General features: G+C 49.0%; 7 protein-coding genes across 7 annotated transcripts; 4 read left to right on the forward strand and 3 right to left on the reverse strand.

The window, feature by feature from the left end:
* Window positions 1-816: 816 nt before the first annotated feature.
* On the forward strand, window positions 817-1367 carry PG994_005115 (uncharacterized protein; the record flags this gene model as incomplete). The annotated part of the gene is made up of 2 exons (XM_066856524.1): window positions 817-828; window positions 978-1367. 2 exons carry the CDS (start codon window positions 817-819, stop codon window positions 1365-1367), a joined length of 402 nt encoding a protein of 133 aa, XP_066718691.1.
* Window positions 1368-1671: 304 nt separating this feature from the next.
* PG994_005116 (uncharacterized protein) lies at window positions 1672-2896 on the forward strand (the record flags this gene model as incomplete). The annotated part of the gene is made up of 2 exons (XM_066856525.1): window positions 1672-2554; window positions 2598-2896. The coding sequence occupies 2 exons, from the start codon at window positions 1672-1674 to the stop codon at window positions 2894-2896; spliced, it is 1182 nt and encodes a 393-aa protein (XP_066718692.1).
* A 93-nt stretch (window positions 2897-2989) lies between these two features.
* Window positions 2990-3656, reverse strand: PG994_005117 (RmlC-like cupin domain-containing protein; the record flags this gene model as incomplete). Its single annotated transcript, XM_066856526.1, has 2 exons — window positions 2990-3385; window positions 3642-3656. The coding sequence occupies 2 exons, from the start codon at window positions 3654-3656 to the stop codon at window positions 2990-2992; spliced, it is 411 nt and encodes a 136-aa protein (XP_066718693.1).
* Window positions 3657-3938: 282 nt separating this feature from the next.
* PG994_005118 (uncharacterized protein) lies at window positions 3939-5008 on the reverse strand (the record flags this gene model as incomplete). Its single annotated transcript, XM_066856527.1, has 3 exons — window positions 3939-4207; window positions 4313-4684; window positions 4846-5008. 3 exons carry the CDS (start codon window positions 5006-5008, stop codon window positions 3939-3941), a joined length of 804 nt encoding a protein of 267 aa, XP_066718694.1.
* A 1513-nt stretch (window positions 5009-6521) lies between these two features.
* Window positions 6522-7848, reverse strand: PG994_005119 (sulfite oxidase- mitochondrial precursor; the record flags this gene model as incomplete). The annotated part of the gene is made up of 4 exons (XM_066856528.1): window positions 6522-6581; window positions 6643-7068; window positions 7126-7671; window positions 7771-7848. 4 exons carry the CDS (start codon window positions 7846-7848, stop codon window positions 6522-6524), a joined length of 1110 nt encoding a protein of 369 aa, XP_066718695.1.
* Window positions 7849-9713: 1865 nt separating this feature from the next.
* Window positions 9714-10262, forward strand: PG994_005120 (uncharacterized protein; the record flags this gene model as incomplete). The annotated part of the gene is made up of 1 exon (XM_066856529.1): window positions 9714-10262. One exon carries the CDS (start codon window positions 9714-9716, stop codon window positions 10260-10262), a length of 549 nt encoding a protein of 182 aa, XP_066718696.1.
* Window positions 10263-11289: 1027 nt separating this feature from the next.
* PG994_005121 (uncharacterized protein) lies at window positions 11290-12360 on the forward strand (the record flags this gene model as incomplete). Its single annotated transcript, XM_066856530.1, has 3 exons — window positions 11290-11382; window positions 11451-11717; window positions 11755-12360. The coding sequence occupies 3 exons, from the start codon at window positions 11290-11292 to the stop codon at window positions 12358-12360; spliced, it is 966 nt and encodes a 321-aa protein (XP_066718697.1).
* Window positions 12361-19487: the final 7127 nt, after the last annotated feature.

Raw genomic sequence — 19487 nt, forward strand, 5'->3', positions numbered from 1 at the left:
AAGCCTGCAAGTGCGAATCGCACAGATGGATCTGCAAAACTTGACGGACACCCAGGTGGCCGCTGACCAGGAGGGACGCGTTCACCAGTCAAACGGGAAGCATTCTCGATCATAATTACCTGTTTTATATTTGCCGTGAATTAGCTCTTCTTACAGATTAATAGTTATTATGTTCTCTTTGGCAATATTATGCATGTTAACTGAAGAAAGCCATTGGTTATATAACGGAAATATCGATGCTCTGAAGACTAGAACTGCCAACACCGCCAGGATTGATTGCAGACCGTCGACCATACATGTGCCTCTGTATCCACCCCCGCCATAGGAGCACTGAATAATCGTTTGCGAACATGGAGAAGGCTTATGCATCCACCATGTACCGATGATGTCGCAGCACGGGTAGTGATATCTTGGCGGTAGGTCATTATTAGCCAGGCCCTAGTGGGTAATCATTTACATTATCCGTCGGATGGCTTCCGAACCACCATCGCTGGAGCACAGCCGATCCTGGCAAGCAATAATACCACCCTATCCGATAGTCGGTGGGCTTGGCTGCTCCATATCGTCGGCATCCGCTTCGACTACTTGGAGAACTTCGTTGGCTCTATTACATGGTCATTCAAATGGACTATTTTCAACGACTCCCGTCAGACCCAAGACAAAGTAGACATTCGTGATATCATTGGTTCTCCCTTAATCAAACCATCCCTCTAGTTCTTCTTTCACAATGGCGACACCGGAATCGGCCAAACCAGGTAAGAAGAGAATCCATCTAAGCTTCTTCGATCATGGCTGCACGGGATCGCACATGTCGCCATGACAATGGCGGTAAGTTGAAGACGAAGATCAAGGTCATCTGCTTCTACAGCAAATACATTCTCAGAAGGATGACTCGATGCTGATAATATGTATATAGTGGTGAGGATGATAAGGGGTCCACCAAAGACGCATTGGAGTACTGGATCAACCTGGCCAAGCTGGCGGAGCGGGACCACATCTCCTTCATCTTCCTAGCGGACAGCTACAACACCCACGAGATCTGCGGCGGCACGGCGGACCACATGCTCCGGGGATCAAACTGCAACGTCGGACTCTTCGTGCGGGACGAGTACGAGTGGCCCTGGCTGCGCTCGTTGCTAACCACGGAGAAGTTCGTCGAGCTGATGGGGGACGAGTATGCCGGGCAGAAGATCGACCGGATGGAATTTCCTAACTTATGGGCGGTGCATTTTCTGGTCAAGGACTTCTTGGACCGCGGCGTCACGGCAAATGCTACCTATGACGTGCTGGGGAAGTTCTTGGCCGAGTTCGTCCGGTGCAGGACGGTGGAAATGCCCGTGGAGTTCCTGAAAAGGGGGCGGATCTAGTCCGCTACTTACATTTAACTGTATATCCTAATATGTTTGACAGCGAAGAAACTAACGATAGTATAATTACAAGTGCGTGCGTTAATCATTGGGGGCGCTTATTACCTAGTTGCTTACACACCCATCTGACGTCATCTCGCGATGTGCAGCTGGTGCCTAATTCGTCGCACCCATTTCTGTGGACTGGGAACCCATTTTGTCCGAGTTTAAGTGTTTGAGTTGGACTCTATGCAGGCAGACCTACACAATACTCCGGACTATTATTCTTTTACCAGGGAGCCAATACAAACATCATCTTTCAACAATGACTCCTACCAATGGGCAAGTTTCGATATTCAAGCCACCCGTCATTGCATTCGCCTCCGCTCCGAAAGGCACAACTTTCCACCCTTTCGCCGAGCTCCCCATCGAGCTGCGAATGCTCATCTGGCGTATCTCCCTTCAAAGACAGCGCTTCGTCACTGTTAGACTTGTTCCTGGCCCGACGCACGGAACCCAGCTCCACTACGAGGTAAAGGCGCAGCGGCGGTATCGCCACAGCAAGCTCCTGCGAGTGAGTCAGGAGGCCCGGCGCGCGGCCCTCGAGTTCTTCACTGTCCGCATCCCCTGCAGCAACCTCGGCAGCGGCGGCGCCCGCGGGGAGGTACCGCTTTACTTCAGCCCGGCTTACGACGTCTTACACATCACCGCGAGCTATCGGATATGGAAGTATATAGTCGACTTCTTGCCCAAGCTCGCGGCCGAGTGGGACTCGCGCGGTCGCGGGGTCCTCCACCTCGCGCTCGACAGATCGCTTTTCTCGTACGGTGACCCCGTCACGGCGAACATGCAGGATAGTCTGTATAAGCCCGCGCGCGAGGCCTTGACGGACGCGCTCGCCCGGCTGCAAAGATTGTGGATCGTGAACCTCGAGGGCGGAGACGTGCGCGTCATGAGCGGCTTGGCTTGGCGACACGCCAAGTGCCACCACAACCGGTCCGTGCCGGTCTTCTCCGGGCTGCAGGCGTTCGAGCGCCTTCCGGGGACGGACCTGCGACCCATCGCGGCGGACTTGGGGCAGATCGCCAGCTTTGACGACCCGGGGCGGGCGGTGCGGCTGTGGCGGGGGCTGGAGGCGGCGCTGGGGGTCCGCCGGTCAGAGGCAAAGCCGCTGGAGCTCCGCGTGTTGCTGGCGGACAAGGGGCCGAGTGAGAACAGGAGAAAAATACCACCCCGATGACCAAAACGAAGATACGTTCCGCATCGTGGACCAGGACACGGCACAGCGGTATCTAGAAGAGCAGGAGACGACGACTTGGGACCGGGTGCGCGGATTCTACAGACCCCAAGCGCCGCCCTGGGGCCAATACCTGAGCCGGCAAGAGTGGGAGGATCTGAGCGGACGCCTTCACGATGCAGTAGGATTCTGGCTGTTTATGCCGGAGGCTTTCGAGCAGCCGCCACTCGGCGATAGTGTGGGCCGTTTTAAGAGAATTAGGGATCTGAGAAAGCACCCGCCAGAGCTCTGTGTATTTGATTTAGGCCCATAGTAGAATACCACTATGTGTCTGTCTAATAGCTGTTGGTAATAATAATTACTACACGCCAAGCCAACTAAACACAACAAAATGTTATTCATTATCTCACGCCCTCACATCGGTGGGCACCCTCGTCCTATCCGATTCCGCCGCCATATCCCCCGTATTGACCGTCCCGCTCTTCTCCACCATCATGATGTGCGCCTCCTTAGCGACGGGCCGGTGCCGCACCCCCTTGGGCACCACGAACATGTCGCCGACCTGCATCACCACCGCTTCAATCTTCTTTTTATCTTCTTCTTCTTCTCCTGCCCCCTCCTCAGGCCCAGGCTCGAGCTCGAGCTCCATGGTGAGCTCGCCCGCGAGAAGGTAGAATAGCTCGTCCGAGTCCGGGTGCGCATGCCAGATGAAGGCGCCGTCGATCTTGGCGATCTTGACGTGCTGGTCGTTGACGGCGGCGACGAGGCGCGGGGACCAGTGGTCTGTGAAGGAGGAGAAGGTCTGGGGGATAGAAGTGGGAGAGGCTATTTTGGATAGTATTTCTTCCAATCTCTAGGAGTTATGACAAGAACAGTGTATGTGTGTGTGGGATGTGTGTGTGGGCCTTTGGTGTTGTCTTTGGCCTTTCTAAAGAATCGATAATTTGACTACCTTGAAGTAGCTCAATCAGTAGAACCAAATGATTGTGCGATGATTCTGATAGAAGAACTCGGCCATGTTTGCAAGTCTGGGGAAGGGGGGGTTGGTGATCATATACGAACACTGCCGACATTTCTCTAAAATGCGTCACATGGCGCTCTTGAATAATCGGAAGGGCGCGCCTACTACAAGTACGGTGGATATACACAGAAGTGGAGACACATTACTGACCAATTAAATATTTCACACACTCCAGAATACGGTGGTCAAGACAACCTGGCGATACTCCAGATAAGTAGCCAACGAAATCTCAATCTTATAGCGTGAGCTATCAGATCGAGTGTATGTCGTCTAGTAGATGTGATATCTATGACTCTGTGTAATACCTAGACCGCTCGCTCGCCCGCTCCCTCGCTCACATTCGCTTCCAGGCCCTTAACCCGGCGTACAGACCCACGCCCGCCCCCGAGAAGATGGTCAACCAAGCCAGCATGCACTTCGCCAGCACCTCCTTCGCGACCTTTTCCACCGCCTCCTTGTCGTTGGCGCGCGGGAAGGGCGCGTCCGGCACAGGCCGGCCCAGGAACTTGGCCAGGGGCTCCCACCCTTCCTTCAGGTCCATCTCGAGGAGCTGCTCGCGGGGCACCTGGTCGCGAACGGACTGGTTGTGGATACCGATGAGGCCTAAGTTGCTTAACGTTAGTTTTCTTGCCTTGTCTCATCCCATATTCCTTTTCGCTGTATGATATGTGGGTATCAGAGAGAAGACAAGAACTAGCAGTTACTTACGCGGTCCTCCCCTATGAGGATCGCTCTCCCCCGGCTTCAACCCCAACAGCTCCCGCGTCGAGAGCGAGAAGTGGTGGATCATGGCCGGGATCCAGCGCCAGCCCGGCACGGGCGCCGTGATGTAGGGCAGGTACCAGAGCGTCGTGGTCTTGGAGATGGTGCCGACGCTCTGCCACCAGCGCTCCGGGTCGCGCGTGACCAGGACCACTTTCGCGTCCGGGTACAGCTCGCGCAGCTCCGCGATGAAGTTGATGCCCGGCAGGTCCGTGATGCCGACGTACCCGCGCGTCAGCTCCCGCAGCAGCTTGAGGCAGAGCTGCCTGTCACCCCGCTGTCGCGCTTCGTAGGCGGCGACCCACTTTCTGGTGTAGGCTGTTGTGGCGGGGGCGGGGGCGGGGATCGTTAGTCAAGCGGGAAAGACTATGCATGAAAGACGGGTAGGCCGGGTAGATCAGGCAACCAGAGAGGGCAATGAAGAAAGGTGTATTTGAAAAAGAGACAGAGAGAGGAGAAAAGAGAGAGACCCTACTTACCATCTTCTCGGGATATCATGTGAGTCCCCCCGTGGAGAACGGGTCCGTTGAGGATCTTCTCGAGCGCGAGCTGCATCGAGACGGTGCCGGTCCGAGAGAACCCCGCGCCGATGACCTCGAGCCCACGGGACGGGTCGCCGGGTTTCGAAGGCGCCCCACCCATGATTCAATACGCTGCTGTTGCTTCGACCAAAAGAAAACAACAGTGGTCCTGCGGGATTGGGAGTGTCTTCGATAGCCAGTGGGCTTTGTCCTGGGGGGCCGCTCTGGAACGGACAAAGGGGCGGGGACGGGACGGGACAAAGAGGGTATGTATCTCTTTAGGGATCGTACAGCAAAAATTGGGAATGGGTCCCACGGTAGCACTTGAGGAGAGTGAAAAGTGGCACGCAAATCGCTTAAAAAGCTCCCGTCAAACACGCTCGCTGACCACCAAACGGTTTTGTCACGTTACTCATGTCCTTGCATAAGGAGGTTGAAGGAAGCAGACTTCTCCCAGTCGGGTCCCCGACTATAATTGCTTATTCTTTGTGGGGAGGAATGGAAACCGCCTGGGGAAGCAACCAACAAGCATGGGGCACCCAGCACCCCTATCTTCTGTGGGCCTCATTTCTGCTTAGCTGGGGGTGTGTGTGCGCGTTGCATTATGTGAGCGCTAGGATACTTATATACCCCTTCTCGCAAGAAACTCCCGAAGCCCGATCACCAACAATCGCTAGGAAGGAATGCCTGTCATTTCAATCTTGGCTCTTTTATGGGGCTGGGATGTCCTATATCCGATCGCCAAGTACACCGATACCCGCTAGCCGGTGCCGTGCCGGCTTACATGAGCACCCCCAAACGCCCGAGAGCCGGCTCGATGCTTTCCATGGCAATCTTGGCGGTAGGGGCTTGCCAAAGATTGTTGGGCTGCCAGTGTTGTCTATGTTATTAGGTACGATTATTTCAAAGACTTGTATAAACCAAAAAAGACATATATATATATATATATATTTGTATCCACACATTCCAACGGTCGGTGGCTTTTAAGGCGTCTGGTAGGTAGCAAATAAATGTTGTGATCCGCACGGACATGACGGCGGCCCAATGAGCGCTGAAGATCAGCTGCGCCCACCGCCAAGCGCGAGCCAAAAGCAACGTCAGCAGCTCTGAATTTTGAAGTCACACAACGTGGAATAATTAAGGTGCCAATCACTCCGTACTCAAACCGTTATTGTTTGCGAGTGGCCGGCAGGAGGGCTCTTGTGCATCCACACAGCCCCAAATGCCGGATTGGCCGGGGTGACTCAGTTTCGGACGCCCTGACAAGACAAGACTCCATTCCCCAGGGACAAGTGTGCTGCATAAGATTAGGTAAGTAAGCCTCTACGAAGAATGGTGTTTCTGATAAGGGATGGAGTCAATCGGGACTCGTAATTGCTGACACGCTTTTGGCCTGGGAAAGTAAAGCTCGACCGTATGAGATTGAAAGTGTCGAAGAAGCCACATTCACAGGTTTATGGTCGTATTGGAGGGTGAGTGCTTACTGTTTGAGCGTACTCTAGACATCAACGAGCCAATCGAAGTTTGTTCCAAAGAAAATCATGTTTACCCATGGCAAGCACGTAGCAATGGATAAGTAAGTACACAAGTAAGCCGCACTCTGACCATGAAAGATCCCATCGCAAACGCCCCGCTCAATCCTTGGCGTCCCGCGGGTCAGGCTGACTCCAGAACTTTTCGTACTCGTCCCAAGTCTGCGAAGGGAAGGGGAGAGGGACAGTAATGGGACCAAAGGGCACACCGGCCCTCTCAAACTCCTCGAGCCGCGCTCTCGTCACCGGCCGCGTCTTTGTTGACACTGTACACGGAGATGCGGTGGCAGGAGCTGGTGAGGTGCAGACCCCAATTCCACGCCGTGCGCACGTCCGGCGGCTGCGTGTTCCGCGAGTTGTCCCAGGAGCGGCAGACGATCTCGATCCAGCCCTCGACGTCGCAGGGGAGGTCGAACTCCCAGCTCCGCCACGTCCACTTGCGCTTCCGCGACAGCTTCTCGAGCGGGATGGTGTACCAGTTGAAGCCGCCGTCCGTCGACAGCTCTACCCGCTCCGGCCACCGGCCGCCGCCCGAGTAGGCCCAGCCTTTGCAGCGGATCTTGCCGTTGTGGATGAGCACCTGCTTCGTCCAGGGGGACATGATGGCTGAGCTAACCGGCATTTCTTGGATCTGGATGCCGTCGGTCATCTTGAGTTTGTGTTTGCCGACTTGTTGCGGGAATTAGAGATACTCTTTGCTCTTCACCGGCGCGCGAGAGGGCTCCCTTATGGCCTTGATACGATACAACCACTTAACGCTGCGGGCGCCGATGTAGCCCATGACAACGATACGAAGAGGATATCCATGGATCCTAGGAAGGATCTCGCCGTTCATCTCCCATGCCAAGAGAACTTCATTGGCTTTCACCTTGGACCAGGGCACACTCACCAGGTAGTTCATCGCCTCGTCGTCCTTAAAGTACGTGTCGGCGCCGTAAAGCTCGAGATGTTTCGCACCGTCGACCAGCCCGCCGCAGGCTTTCACCACCTTCCTCAGACTAACCCCGACATAGTGCGCGGTCCCGATCGCGCCCTCCGCCCAGGGTGCTTGAGGGACCTCGTCGCCTTGGCCGGCGTACTTGGTGATTTGCTCGATGCGGCGGGTGCCGGAGCACTGCATCGTCACGGTCTTCTCCACGCGCGGGAACTTGGACTCGTCCATGAGATCGTCCAGCGTGAAGGAGCGGGGGTCCTGCACCAGCCCGTCCAGCATGTCGGGGTGCTTCTCCCGCAGCACGGTGTCCCAAGAGTCCTCGGGGAGGAGAGGGTGTTCATGGACGTGAGACAGAATAAAAACTCACCCATTCCATCCCTTCCGCTCCATCTTGAACAGAGCATCGCGATCACCGACGGACTCGATGGCTTTCTCGTTTTTTGTCAGATGCCCGAAGGTCTGCGGGGCCAGTGCTTTGGTCTTGGGGCCGGTCATGTCCACTGTTCGATCTTCCACTCATCTGGACGGTTGAAGGTGTTCAAATCTGGCATGGCGGACTGATCAAGCCAATGCTGTTAGATGTGTTCTGGGTCAATATAGAAAAAGTGTGATGTTGACGATTTCGCGTCGAGGAGAGCTTCAAACGTTGGGGAAGCAAGAGTAGTCGGTGCTTTCTTACTTTAAGTATGCGAGGGAGGTAAATTACATGCAATTAACTAAGTGACATCCAGTCTCTGCCTCCTCCCCCATTTACATTTGCTTCGCTTTCCTTCCTGGACGAAGGAGCGATGGTTTTGATGCAACGGAATGCGACACAATTCGCAATTGCGACATCATCATGCAATGCTACCCCTCTCCCGTGCATCTGGCCCATTTGATTAAGCACAAAGCTTAATAAGGATGCCGAAGTCTGCTTGCCCGTGGTTGAACTCAATTGGATGCACCATCTAAGCCAAAGGCGGGAGCTTAGGTTTCAGCCAATCCGTGCTCTCTGGAACTGCAGAAACATGCGCCAACAAAGTTCTGTCTGCTGTGACCCCTCACTGGAGACCAAGATCCAATTACCTCTCGAGTAAATCGACGAGCCTGGACAGCATCGTTTATGAGGCTCGGACAGTTCCCGAAAGCCGTGGTTTCGCCGACAAGGAGTGTCACTTCGCGCTTTCCTCGGCAAGACCAACAACAATGTTCCAGATGCAATACCGATATTTCGCCTATTGCTAACTTGTCTGAATAACATGTTCGGGTGAAAGATTTCTCCCCAGGGCTGCATTCAGGACACATTCAGGGGTTGGGGTCAACCGGAACAAGGGGGGCCCGTTGGCCTGTTTAGCGCCAACAAAAAGATCAACGACGACGACGAGTACACGCGCTGGCGAAGCGGTTGCCTTCGTCGGCCTGCTGGTGAAGGCTTTTTCATTAATGTAACCTATCTACAGTGCACTCTGCGCCGTATGTAATAGCGAAAAACGAAAACCCCCATCTCCCGCCGTGATCGCCGGCGGGAGACCCCTCTTGCGCGGGAGAAGAACCAAGGTACCAAGACCAGGGCCCCGGCAACGTCAGCTAATTACTATATCACGGCCTCGCGGCCCCTGGTTCACATTCCAGAGCATTGAGCCAAGTCTTTTTTCGCTAGCGGACACAATATATTTGCACTTGTCGCCAGCCCTCTTGCACTAGGTATCATTGCACTCTGCGTAAGCGTTTCCGTGTCTCCCACTGCCCGCGAGCCTTCGGTGTGAAAATAACTTACTCTCGACTCTCCATCCTTGGGACACATAGTCCCTCCATGGGTGCCAGGGGGAGTGCACTTGGCATGGCCGGTCTCGGGCGTATAGGCTACGTTCTCCCAATCGCATGTCTGTTTTATCGGGCGTAATCGTCAGTGTTTGGAGAAATCCGAGTCTCTGGACTTCTCAATGACCTAGGGTGGAATTACGTACCCCGTGCACAACGTCCCCAGGAAAGCTCCCGCCCCGTCTTTGCACATTCCTATAAACTGCTGCATTATCGGGGATGGTATGGCATTGGCCCAATGAGAAGACGGTGGCGGTGGCGGTGATGATAAGGCGCGAGAACTGCATGTTGTCGACCAGAAAAGGTTACGATGCAAAGGATGAGGGGTTTCGTATTCGTCAGATGTGTAGATAAGGGGTCTGTTGGGAGGTTTGATGTTCGTTTCAAGTCGTAAACGCTCTGGTTATGCCCGAATTGGGGCATGAACCGATCTCTTATATGTAGATACAGTTTCGCCGAGAGTTCAAAAGGGCATTGATCAGGGAGCTGCGGAGCTTCTGCGTCACGGCCATCATATAGTAACCAGAGGATCCAGTAATCAGTCTCTACGAAGGGACCTCATGTTACCAAAGAAGAGCCGTGCCGTAGACCCCGCCCCAAAGCGGCGCAGTCGCCGGATCCAAACCATCAAAGGGAGTGACTACGCCGCACCTGACCGTTCCTCACCTCGACTCACCTCGGGGACGCGGCGCGATGGGCCGGGAAGGACCCCGTGGGAGGTCCGACGTAAGGACACGCAGCCGCGCGGGGCCGACCCGTTCAACTACATCGACCCGACCCACTCGCTCGTCAACTCCACCCTGATCACCGGCGGCGAGGACTTGTTACATTGCGATTGCGAAACAACATTATCTGACGGTGACGATAGCTATGATGGCGACCTGGTCGTCTACTTCAACGCCGGCAGCCACCACATCCCGCACTCGGGGGACGACCCGAAATACGCTTATGTGCACAAGTTCGTCGAACGTCGTGTTCAGCCCGCACAGCTTCGCCGACCGCGACCCGAGCCGCGAGAGCGCGCAGGGAGTGCGGCTACAGCTGAAGCACAAGAGGGACGGCGGTGGCGTTCCCGGGCAGCCGGGCGGTGGTGGTGGCGGAGGTGCTAGCGGCGAAGAGTCTAATGCAGAAGAACTTGAACTCCGGGAACGAGATGGAGAGGGAAAAGGAGGCGGGAAAGAAAGTCATCACAAGCTACACGCGAGCGCCAATTACTCCGGGGTCAGCCTACCGCTCGAATAATAGCTGAAGCCGCCCTAAAAGAAGACTACTAGAGCGGGAGCCACAGGGTTAGTGATCTCAGTATCAGTAGCAGTACGGCAGTGATGTGGTATAAAGAGCCTTGATGGAACTATTAGCAAGAGGGCGCTTTAAAGGCGAGTTTCGCAGTCGATGATTGCAATACTGATTTGTCGGAGTAGCCCCAATATGAGCGATGATGTGAGACAAGCTTGTAATTAGCTCTGGCTACGTACGTCAGGGTGGTATCTAGCGCCGACTCTTATCTGATTGACTTGTGGCCGCCTGCTCTGACAGAGGCATTGATAGAATGATAGAAAGGACGGTACATCATATACATGGGAGGACTTTGGAACAAGGGAACTACAAATCAATATTGTTTCATTCCATACAATGAAGGAGGAGCATGACTGTTCTGATAAATATCGATGATGGCATGAGTGCGGCCCAATCGTTGCTCCGGCCGTGACAACTAATGGCCAGGCGGTTTGGTGATTGGTGGGGGGTGCTGGCGGCCATTTAAGCGAGACTCAGCTCGGCTCACAAGTGCCCCGAACCATTAAGCGAGACGGCCTGTCTAGACCACCCGACGACGCCCCGGCCAATCAAACCGTCGAGCGACCGAGTAGTTAGCTTCAACACCGACCAAGCCACCTCATAATGAGCATGCTTCATGTAAGATATGTATAAAGCCATCGCGCTTGTTTCATAGCTCATTTGCTTTGAGCAATAATGTTTCTCGTCTTTGTAGTGATACACTTGCATCCTTAGAAGTTTGCCTCTCCCTGTTTTGCTCTCTCTTACAACAATTGGCTCCCTTGCACTGTACTTCTATTCGAACCAGAAACCCGGATCAATACGACAACTAGAAAGAGCTGTTTCAATTGCTACACTAATATGTCGGGCCCGTCATTGATGGAGCAGCTATCCCAGCTGTTCCCACCCAAGCCTCGCTTCACTGAAAAAGATCTACCCGACTTGGACGGAAAGGTAACCTTCCACTAAATTGTCTTTCAGAGTCGCCCCCTTTATCTTGGCATGTCTGACTTCTAGCTTAGGTATACTTCATAACCGGCGCCAATACGGGGGTTGGCAAAGAGCTGGCCCGGATGCTCTACTCCAAGAATGCCAAGGTCTACATCGCAGCCAGGTCAGAGGAAAAAGCACTGCGAGCCATCAAGGACATCAAGCAAGCATCATCAGGCTCGACGGGCAAGCTCGTCTTCATCCAACTCGACCTGGCGGACCTGAGCACCATCAAGGACTCGGCCCAGACTTTTCTTGAGCAAGAGTCGCAGCTGCACGTCCTTTTCAACAACGCGGGAGTCATGAAGCCGGCCCCGGGGCACTACGACCGCCCAGGGCTACGAGCCCCAGCTCGGCGTCAACAACGTCGGCACCTTCCTGCTCACCCAGCTGCTGACGCCCCTCCTGGCGGCGACCGCGAAGCGCGAGCCCCAGCCCGGGACCGTCCGCGTCGTCTGGGTCAGCTCGTCGGCGGCCGAGGCGCCGCCGAGCCCCACGGGCGGCGTGCCCCTGGACAACCTGGACTACCACAAGCCGCTCGGCTGGTTCCCACAGTACTGCATCAGCAAGGCGGGCAACTACCTGCACGGGGCCGAGTACGCCGCGAGACACGGCAGCAGCGACGGGATCCTGAGCCTCTCGCTGAACCCCGGCAACCTCGACTCGGAGCTCTGGCGCAACCAGGGGTTCGTGGCGCGCACGTTCCTGCAGTGGTTCATCCTGCACCCGCCCGTCTTCGGCGCCTACACCGAGCTGTATGCCGGGCTGTCGCCCGAGGTCACGCTGGAGCAGCATTCTGGCGGCTGGGTGGTGCCCTGGGGCCGGTCGATGCGGATCCGCAAGGATTTGCAGGAGGCCGCGAGGACTAAGGAGGAAGGGGGGACGGGGGTGGCCAAGGGGTTTTGGGAGTGGAGCGAGAGGCAGGTTGAGCGCTACCTTTAGTAGTCTTGCCTACATAGTCGGTAACAGTGATGGGTGCTTCCTACTTGAAATTGCTGAAAGAACCACGTGGGGCGCTTCGTCTGGCCCGACGTCAGTCCTGGGCTTTGAGTTCATCCCCAACCCGGTCCAAGAACAAAACAAGAAGGAATATCTTCCCTTCTGCAGAAGGTTTATAATTCCATTTGACCTGTAATTCCCTTGACCGGGCCGGTGTAGCCCAGCGGAAGTATCATTAGAGAATTCTCAAAGGCAAGAGGGTTCAACTCCCTCTGCGGTCACTTTTTCGACCCCCTTTTGGGGCCATCCTCCCTCCCCCCCCTTTTTTCTTCCTCCGCTTACATACGAGCTTCACACACCGTTATCCTTGCGCGCCAGTCCCTTTATTTAAGAGCAACAGATGTAATAGATATCTCTACTCCTATATTGAAATAACCAGTTCAAATTGTTCATATTCCCGTAAAGAAACCCAATTCTCTGTTTCATTTGTTTGCTAGCTAATGATCATGTCAAGACTCAGGATGAATTGCTGCAGATGCTTATCAGGTTCTTGCAACCCAAGTCGTCCCTTCTGCTGCAAGTGGAAGAATCGAATGCGGGCCGTTTCGAGTAGAAGAGGAAGGTAAGAATATATATACACAACAAGGGGTAAATAGGTCTGATTGAGTGGGCGGGTAGGGTCTCGCGTTCTAGCTCTTTAGAGGGCCATCATTGCCTTCCTTTAACTGCATTGGCTGTAATATTGGTTGATTGCCTTGCACGTCCCCTGAGCACAGGCGGTCGGGCCGCTCCAGCCCGAACCACCGCATTGCCCATACATCTGCGCCGTCTCGCCACCGGTTGCAGGGGGTGCAGCAGAGGGGACGGCGCCAGACCCACCCGTGGGAACAGCATCATTGATGGCGGTCGTCGGGGTGGCAGGCTCGGCGGGAACACCGGCATCGGCACCAGAACCGCCGCTACCACCCCCACCACCAGCGGAGGATCCTCCATCCCAGACCTTGGGGCCCCGGCATGACATACGCGGCCGGGTTGGGCTTCCACTTATCGTAAGCGATACCCGGGTCGTTAGCACTGCAGATCCCCGGAATCTTGACGAGCGGCCCCGGCGTGCCGCCTCCCGGCCCCTCGATCTCGAGCTGGGCGCACTCCATGTAGAACTGGGCCTTACCGACATGCGCCTCGTGGATGCCGATGTGCTCGACGCGGACTAGGTACTCGCCGGGCGGGATGGCGGCCGGGATCGTGAACTCGAGCCGGTCCTTCTGCCACGAGCACCAGCTGGCGTCGGTCGCCGCATTACCACCACAGAGGCCCGTCTCGTAGGCCTTGAACCAGTCGCCGGACCCGTCGTAGCTGGCGACGGCGCCGCCGGGGGCCTTGGACATGTAGACGAAGCCCGGGCCCGGGTGCTCGATGAACTCGTTGAAGGATAGCTTGAAGCCGATCTTGTCGCCGGCCTTGACCGCGTAGGTTTTGGTGCTGCCCGCGGTGGCGCCTTTGTTGCAGCGTAGGTCGGGGGAGTTGACGATCTCGGACGTGAAGGACGGCATGTAGGTGTTGCTGTTCTTGCGGATGTAGGCGTAGTCGCCGCCCTGCGCGGCGCCGTTGACGATGAGCTCGCTGAAGATGTAGTGGGCGCGGGCCGTGGCCACGGCCAGGGCTAGGGGTAGGAGGGGGGAAGGCCGCATCTTGGATGGATAGGGTGGTGGTGGTTGATAGATAGAAAGGGGGAGAGGAGGGCAAAGTCGACTTGAGAAATGATTGAAGGTCGACGTGTCGATTTGGAAAAGAGCGAATCCTCGTGCATTGGCTACAGGAAACGGTACAGCAGATACTGAGCAAAGGCAGGAGGTCTTTATACATCTATATTCACCTAGCATCCAGGCCACCATGGGCGAGCCGACAACCAGACAACAATTTAGCCGGGACATGTTGCGCGGCCAAGTTTTATTTCAGCTTATGGAGATCTGAATGGGAATACAAAGTGTTCCGCCTATTTCTTCATTTCACTCGAACACGGTAAAGCCCAATACTCTTTCCGAGACACAGCAACAATAAGCAATGCCACTGTCCAGATTGCGCCAAGAGACGGGCTTAGCCGGCAATTGGCAACCCTATCTGGGGAGATTACCGACAAACTAGAGTAAGCGGTGCCAAGTGATTTGAGCGGCAGTGTTGTCGTGGCGGTTGTCTTCTCGAAACGATGCCAAGAGAGCCCCTCTCGTTTCAATGTAATGAACCCCGGGAAGTGGTCACCAGAAAAGATGCCAGCTCAAAACAAATGGCTGACCCGTGCAGAAGCAATAGCAATTCAGCCGCCCATAGTTTCAATCAAACTAAGTCACCGCCTCATCTGTCCGTCTTTCTCAACTCTCCGAGTGGGTGAGTTCTAGGAGGTGACGGTTTGTGAAGTCCTATATGAAACCGTTCCGTATTCAATACAAGTTGTTGTTGTATTGATTAACGTGTACTAACTGACTAACCACTTCGCTGCCGCTCCAGTGTCCATGATAGCATACAGTCCCATCTAACAGAATCGATATAAGTTTTCCATGTTTCAGCTGGCAATCTCCCTCGTACCGGTGAGGGTAGCTTTCTTTTCAGTTCCGAATCTTGGTAGGTGTTGATCTTAGCCATGAGGCTATGCATGTCGTGTAATTCCGATACAAGTAAGCCAGCTGACGGTGCTACGGTCACCCCATGCAACGGCGACCCCAAAAACTAATAATAATACTATATAATAATAATACGAATAATTTAATTAAAAATTAACACAAAATCTTAAAAACACCGTTTTAATCCCGAAACGCTTTTATGACACTCTTAATCTTAGATTTAGAGTTAGATTTAATTATAACGGCTTTCGGCGCCGACGATGAAGGAGTAACAGCCTAGGATTTCGATGTAACGCCATTTATCTCCCTCTTAACTGCTATAGCATCTCGTATACGCGTAAACTTCTGGTTAAGGTTAGGCATTACTCTTTTCCTTTTTTTACCTCTTTTTTTCTCTAAATTACCTTATAGAACTAACTTCTCGTATTCTAGTTAGCCGATCTAGCCGTTTAAAGTATTTAAACTTTTTTAAAGCTTCCGGAATAAAACCCGGCGCGTCGCGTTATTAAAAATAATATTATTATTATTAAGCGTATCCGCTAACTCTTTAATTTAGCGATTAGTTATAAATATTAATAACGCTATAGAGGAGAATTATTTATCGAAAACGTCGGGGGGAGGCTTAGATAATTCTACCTCTGCCTAGTTTTCCATCCTCCGGTTCCGGCTATTAAGGGGCTTATTAATATCGCGAAAGAATATACTAGTTACGGCTTAGCTACTTATTATATACGGTTAAAAAGTAAACTTTTTAATTAGCTCGTAATATTAAAGGAAGTTTTTTTATTTATATTTATATTATTAAGCTTTATATAGTATAGGGTTATTTTTTAATAATAAGTATTCTCTAATATATTAAAAAAATTAAAATCTAAGGGTTATAATAAGTATAACAAGTATACCGGAAAAAAAAACTATATCTTATACTTTAAACACGTTATAATAAAGTCCTCGCTTACGTAATTAACGTGGCCATTTAAAATAATAAGCCGCTATTAATCCTCGTTTTTAAGCTTAATATAAGGGATAAAGACCTCATTTAGCTATAATAAAGCCAGCTCTTTATTAGTCCAGCCTTTAAGGGATACCGTAAAAACCTAATCCTCTATGTATTCGTTAACGAGTCCTCTTCTTTTAAAAATTATTACTATTAGACCTATTAACTTTTAAATATAATAAAAAGAGGCAAAGCTCGGCTTAAAGCGTTATTATATTTAATTATAAAAGCCTATTCTTAATTAAAAGAGTTTATAATTAATATTCTCTTTATTTTAATAGGTTTAATAATTATTATATTCGTTTTATAGCCGAGCTAGTTATTAATCTTATTAATATTAAACCGAAACTCCGGAAGGATCGATTTTAAAATAGGATTATTAAGCCGCTTAAAAAACTCGATAATTTTCTCTACAAAAATTACATTAAGCTTTAAAAAATCCATCCTTTTAAGAAAAATAATACCGATAAATAAATAACGAGCAACAAATCTTTTAACCTAATGTTTACCGAGTAATATATTAATCTCGTTAATTTAAAAAATCCGTTAAGCAAATATTTAAAAAGTAACGTACGTTAATAAGCAGCCTAGATTATATTACGTAAAGTATTAAATTACGATCTAAAACTCTTCCGTTATTATTAAGGCTTAAAAGGACTTATTTTATTATTTTATAGTCTTACGGCCGTAAATCCGAGCCCTTAGAATTATTTAAGGATATTATGCTTCTCGGCGGCTTGTTTTATTAACGAGCTATTTATAATATTTTAAATCGCGCGTTATAATATTAACTCGTTAAGTTTATAGCTTATTAAAAGAGAAAAAGAAAACGAAAAAGGTAGTATTATTTAATTAATTATAAATTAAAAGCTAACTAGTTTATATACTAATTTATATATAATATTATCAGGGGCTATTTAAATTTAGGGGTCGCCGTTGCATAGGGTGACCGTAGCACCGTCACTAGCTTAGTTAATTATGATATGAATTTGTTCCATTTCAGCTTTAGACGCCGAAGCTTTAGAGTCTACATACGATATCCCCTAAAGCGAACGGATGCAGGTAATTATAAATCTAAGGATTTAGTTAATGCTACACGCTAAAAGTAGATATTATCCTTAAAGTTTTAAGACGTATTAAAGTAATATTATATTACACGATCGAGAGTAGTAAATAATATAAAAAGTGTTATAATAAAAAGAAATAAAAGTTAATAAAAAAGAGTAATATTTAAAGTATTATATATATATAATATAGTTTATTACTAAGTCGGCTATATTATTAAGTCGGCCACTTTTTTTTTAACCTACGTAATTAAACTTTAATATATAATATCTCTATAATTATAATATCGATTTAATCGAAAAAAGATCGTATCGTTTTAATAATTTAAGCGACGCGAGAAAGTCCGAATCGAATTAACTAAAGAGCTGCTATAAAAGTGTGGGACGTCCCCTAAACTACTCTAGGCGACCGATTCCGCGGTACCGAACTTCGACGCGAAATCCGATATTTATAATATAAATTAAATCTAGTTAAAAAAAGAGGTGCTTCGTAATTATATAATTAATTTAAATATTTAAGGGATATCTTTTAATATTAATATTATAAGAGATATAATTAATCTTTTTATAAAGTCGCGCGGCGGCGACCACGTCGATAAGTACTAAGTTAAATACTTTATCGACTATAACCCGAACTTTAAGACTCGAATAAACCGTTAATATAATTATTAGAGGGCTTTTTACGAAGATATAGGTATTATTTCCGGCTAGTTCGCGTTAATCGCGAATATTAAAACTAAATACGGCATCTTAAACGAAAACATGTAAAATTTTAATAAGACCGGCTTTATAATAGGTATAACGTATCTTATAAGCGAATATGTTATATAAGCGAATGTCTTACTTTTATAAATTTCTTTATAGCTTTAACCTTTTTTTATATTCTTTTACGTCTGAAAATATTATAGTTTTAAAAAGAGAATAATATAATTTTAACGCTTTAAACGTTTTAAGAAAACTTAATTTTAAGTATACGAAAGGCTATGTTAATTTACTACGTTTTATTAAACACCTTATAATATAAACGAAATAATTAACCTATACGACGCGAAATATTTACGAATTTTTAAAAGCTTTTAAATTTTTAAAAAAATGCGATTATTCGATACATTATTAATTTAAATACGCGATCATTTCTTCCCTGGCTAAGTAGTATAAAAGATATAGCGAATTAATTATTTAGTTTACGCGACGCGAGACGCGTCGGCGTTAATTAAGCCTTTAATTTCGTACGATAATAACTAGACCTCCGGACGCGTTTTAACCGAAGAATCGATTATTAAAGAGTCCTTTATAAAGATCCCGACGCGTATCGCGTATAGTTTACCCTCGTATAGAATATAATTTATAAATACGAGATTTAAAAGGAGGATATTTATAACTTTAACGAGATCGGCTTTCTTATAGGCTAAATTTCGTCCGAAATAGTCGTAACCACCTCCGATCGACGCGGAAAGCCTAGGGTAATATAGTAAAAGAATCGAAAATAGGTTATAATTATTTAAAGCGTCGAATTACACGGTTACGCTATCCCTCTATATATTATCTTTACCGAAAAAACGCACCTCTTTTTTTAGTATAAAAATAGCCTATTATTAAAAGACTAGGTAATCGTAATTATTAAAAATAGCTAAACTACGAATAAAAAAAGCGAAGACTAGATTCGATATTTTAATAAATATACGAAGTCTCGTATAAAGGGTGCTTACCGCCTATTAATCCTTAACGGCTATAAGAGATACTACTTAATAGCTTTCGAGCTCTATTATAAAAAGAACTCGGTTATTATACTCTATATACTTTCTTATTCGTCGTATAAATTCTAACCTCGTAATGTCGGCTGTTTTCGTACGTTAAAAAAAGCGTACGGGAAAGAAATTAAATGTTTTATACGGGCGTATATTATTTACATTTTAAAGGAGGACTTCTTACTAGCGTTTTTAAAAGCGTTCTAAACGATTTTTATTATTTCGAATATATAAAAAGGTTTTCGAAAAACAAGACTCGTCTCGTTTAATCCGGAATATATTATTTTATAATCAGATATAAAGTTACGTACTTTAATACCTCCGGGGACGTTTTTTAGCCTATTTATTCGTTAAAAATTAAAAACCTTAAATAATTTAATTAAAGCTTAATTTTAAACTAAATACGTTCGAAACCGTATTATATAATATTAAAATAACTTTCCGATATTTATTTTAATTAGTTTTAATTAAATCGTAAAAGCTATAACGTATATTATATACCGAGTTACTTTTTTAAAAGATAAGAACGCGATACTTTAAAAAGTAAATAAAATATTTAGCCGGCGCCGCCGTATAAAGAAAACGGCTATAAAATACAAATTTACTTTATATATAAATTAAAAAAGACTTATAATTTTAAAGAGATATTAATAAATAGCTATTAAACGAATCGCGTCGGAGGAGTAATTATACGAGGACGTTT

The sequence above is a fragment of the Apiospora phragmitis genome (genome assembly GCF_038363925.1).
Source record: "Apiospora phragmitis strain CBS 135458 chromosome Unknown utg000005l:1.0-4161743.0:1.0-4166827.0, whole genome shotgun sequence".
Lineage (NCBI taxonomy): Eukaryota > Fungi > Ascomycota > Sordariomycetes > Amphisphaeriales > Apiosporaceae > Apiospora > Apiospora phragmitis.